We start from the raw sequence: 3,951 nt of genomic DNA, 5'->3' as shown, positions 1-3,951 counted from the left end.
ATGAGGAGAGATTAAATTATGGTTATGATAAATGATAATAAGAGTAAAAAAGTATTCTTCTAAACAAAACGCGTCCACATTAAAAATTATTTATTTATTTAAACAAAAGCAAATATGAACTTTTTATTGTTCGGTAACGTAGATAGAGAAATACATAAATAGGAAAACCACATTATTTTGAAACGTAAGTGCAACAAAGAAACCAAAGACTCAAGGCTTTTTAAGAAACTCCATAATGTAAGTGCTAAAAGCAGAGCACACAACTTTGAAACCTTGAAATCCAGCGACCTTAGCCAAGGTTTTGAAATCTTGTTCAGTCATCTCTCTCCCACCTGTAGTATGAGCTAACATAATGCAGTCAATGTGGATCACTTGTTTGGAAGCAAGGCTTGGGTCTGGGAGTACTGGAAGAATACATTCAGCAACAATCACTTTCCCATTTTCTGGAAGTGCTTCGTAGCAATTCTTCAAGATTTTCACGCAAGCCTCTTCGCTCCAATTATGACATATCCACTGTAAGTAACAGCACAAAATTAATTAAGATTCTAATCAATAAATTAAGATAATAGGATGTTATAAGCTTAAAAGCCTGCTGAGAGGCCGAGAATGGCAAAAACTAATAACCTTCATGAAAATGACATCCGCTTTTGGAATACTGACAAACATGTCTCCACCAACATGCTCAATACCTACATCGAATTCAACCATGGACAAAAACAATTAATTTAGTATATAGAATCTGGAAAATATCAATTGTCGACTCAAGATTTGATCCACATGATCCAAACTATTCAAAACCTTTCAAATTATCAGTTGTCCGCCAAAGTTTTGCAAAGTTTATCAATTAATTTTTCACTTTGTCATTTATGCGGTTAGAAACTTCTAGGGAATCTAAATAAAATGGTTATTTTATCATTGAAGTGTCATCAAACTTTGGGTAGACCACTAATAATTCTATAAGGTTATAAATATTTAAAAGATAGTCAATTTTTTCCTACAGTAATTAATAAATATTAGTTAACCCTGTTGTTTTTATAATAGTCAATAATCCATTGACAGTATAATTTTACTATATTACCTTTATTTTCAAATACACTTTCATTCATATTTATTATATATTAAATAATCATATGAATGGAAATTAAAATAAAAAAATTAAGTATCAAAAACAAGAAATATATGTTTTGAAGTGAACAAAAAATTAATAATATATTTTTTGTACTTTTTATTTTATAAAAAAATTATTATAATAAATATATAAGAAAATTATTATAAAATGATAAAAATTATTATAAGAAAACTTAAATAATAACAAAATATTATAAAATGAATAATAAAATATTTTCTTGTACTTTTTACGTTTAATTTTAAAATATTATAAAATATTTATTATAAGAAAATATTTATAAAATAAAAAGAAAAAATATTTTAATATTAACATTTTATTCACATCAAAATATAGATTTCTTGTTTTTAATATTAATTTTTTATTTTAATTTCCATTCATAAGATTTATTTAATTTATAATAAATATGAACAAAATTGTATTTGACAAAAAGGGTAATATTGTAAAATTATATTGTCGGGGGAGAGAGCGAATGATTGGTTAGTATAAAAATAATAGAGGGTAACTAATATATATCGATTATAGCAGGGGGAAATTGGCAATATCCCTAAATATTTTTTTGGGAAAGAGTCATTTATACCTTTATGATTTTGCTTAAATGGTCATATAAAATCTTTTTTGACGATTATACCCTTTGATTATCCAAAAATTGAATTTAAATAAAATTTTACAACAAATACAAATGTAATATCAAAATAATCTAATAAATAAATAATATAAATTTTATAAGTTATATTCAACATTAAAATTTTGTTAATATTATTAACTTTTTTTATATACATTAATTAATAAAATATTTATCATAGATTAAAATATTAAAATAATTGTATTTAACATTAAAAATAACTTACAAAATCTATATTACCTATTTTATTCATTTTTTTTAATTTCATTATATCATGTTTATCTGAGCATAAATTTTAAAGTTAATTTTTTAATTGATAAATTTAATAATTAACAAAAAATCTGTCAGAACATTCTGGCAATAGCATAATATTTGTTATTTTATCAATTATATTTATTTTAATATTTTATCTGTATTTATATGTTTTTATTTATTATTTTTATTTTGTACTGTATTTGCATTTATTATAAAAGGTTTTGCCATAATCAAAGGGTATAGTAGTAAAAAAAGTGTTTGGGTGACTATTTGTATTTATACATTAGGCAAACAATAACGATCGATATATATATATATATACACACACACCCGGGTAAGCTGGACCATCTTGAATTACGTGTGGTAAATCGAAATTGATGCCTTTAATTGATGGATACTTGGAGATAATCATGTTAACTGAGGCACCAATTCCACCACCAACGTCAACAACTGACTTGAGGCCTTCAAAGCCTTTATAATTTTCAAGAAATTTCTTCAAGGTAATGGTAGAATGAGAAAACATTCCATTGTTGAAAATCTTGTTGAATCTTTGATCTTTGCCAAAATACTCGAATGAAGTCATCCCGTAGGCCATGTTGAAAGGGATGCCACCTTCAAGTACTGCGTCTTTTAAGTGGTACCTGTACCAAACCACATCAAAATTCCCGGGAAGTTAACAATATTAATCTGGATATGAATAATGCATCATCGCTTATCAAAATTATTTAACCTAGTCTTAATCAGGATAGACAAATAAGCTTTGTCCATCTCCCTATTTTTTAAAATAAATTAAGATAAGTTATATGAACCAGCTCAGACACTTGATGAAGTGGTTTTCAAATGTATTATTACGTGAAAAAAAAAACCTTGATAATATGAACTTTTGCGAAAAGTTGGTGGGTTGGAATTTTTTTTTTAAGAAAAAAATTCATTTGTATTTTTTTTTTGTAACATTAAAGAAGAATAAAATTACAGGACGGACACTTACCAGCTCTCCATAAGAATCTTGTCTTGATTCATGAGACAAAGGTTGGAAAGTGAAACACCATCACCATTTTTGGTAAGGAATTTGCAAACGGGTGCGAGGCCATAAAGCCTCTCAACTCCGCCACCTGGGAGAGTGTGCACAGAGCAGTTAAGAACTGAGTAGCTAGCCAAAAGACGCAATATGCGATCAAGCATGATATGGGCATCTGGGTTCTTCGTGGGCAGCTGAGAAGCTATTTGTTTTGGAGACATGAAAGCACCTGGGCCAGCTTTAGCAATGATCTCTAAAAGATCAAGCTCGATAGCTGATTTGAGAACCATTGGCAAGACTGAGGCACTGGTTAGTTGCATGGCAAAGAGGTTTGCTTCTTCATCTGAGATTTGGGTTGGAGTCATCTGAGTTTCAGAACCCATTTTGTTTTTCAGAGAGAGATGAGAACGAGTAAAGGGCTAATGGCACTGAGTAGCAAGCTAGAAAAGGGCTAATGGCACTGATCAGTAGTAAGCTAGATAAGTGGAGTTATTTATATCATTAAGTGAAGGTTACTTTTAGTTTGTTTGTATTTGCCCCTGCTAAAATTCAAAGTTTCGGCAAGTCAAAGTGAAACCTGGCGTTATTTATTCATAAAGAGCAATCATTTTAAACAGCGTGAAGACAGAAAATAGGATATTATTCGTGCTGTAGTATTATTGTAATATATTTGTGCCTATTTGGGTTAGTTTAATTAAAAAAAATTTTGGCTTTTAAAATTAAAAAAAAAAATGTCTTTTGGGGCTATTTGGGTGTCAAACCAAAAGTCCTTTTTTAAATTCAAATGGTCTTTTGGGAGAAGTTAGGATTTCTAACTTTTTCCAAAATACCTTTTGAGAAGCTATTTTTTCATTTATTACACTTTTCATAATTTCTAAACTAACCTTAAATTAACAAAGGAACAAAAAAATATTACATCTATATCCA

General features: G+C 28.3%; 1 protein-coding gene across 1 annotated transcript; it reads right to left on the bottom strand.

The window, feature by feature from the left end:
* Positions 1-210: 210 nt before the first annotated feature.
* On the bottom strand, positions 211-3,407 carry LOC18049499 (caffeic acid 3-O-methyltransferase). The gene is made up of 4 exons (XM_006442308.1): positions 2,995-3,407; positions 2,337-2,647; positions 625-689; positions 211-513 (listed from the first exon to the last, which is right to left on the bottom strand). The coding sequence occupies exons 1-4, from the start codon at positions 3,405-3,407 to the stop codon at positions 211-213; spliced, it is 1,092 nt and encodes a 363-aa protein (XP_006442371.1).
* Positions 3,408-3,951: the final 544 nt, after the last annotated feature.

This window comes from Citrus clementina, unplaced genomic scaffold, assembly GCF_000493195.1.
Source record: "Citrus clementina cultivar Clemenules unplaced genomic scaffold, Citrus_clementina_v1.0 scaffold_3, whole genome shotgun sequence".
NCBI lineage: Eukaryota > Viridiplantae > Streptophyta > Magnoliopsida > Sapindales > Rutaceae > Citrus > Citrus x clementina.
This window is presented reverse-complemented; position numbering and strand designations above follow the sequence as displayed.

What these genes read in the sequence shown, in the direction of transcription:
- LOC18049499 (XM_006442308.1), bottom strand. Translation starts at nt 3,407, where the DNA reads ATGGGTTCTGAAACTCAGATGACTCCAACCCAAATCTCAGATGAAGAA. An exon ending in AGATGGTCCAGCTTACCCGG is followed by an intron (nt 690 to 2,336) that starts GTGTGTGTGTAT and finishes AATTCGATGTAG; the next exon opens with GTATTGAGCATGTTGGTGGA. An exon ending in CGGATGTCATTTTCATGAAG is followed by an intron (nt 514 to 624) that starts GTTATTAGTTTT and finishes TGTTACTTACAG; the next exon opens with TGGATATGTCATAATTGGAG.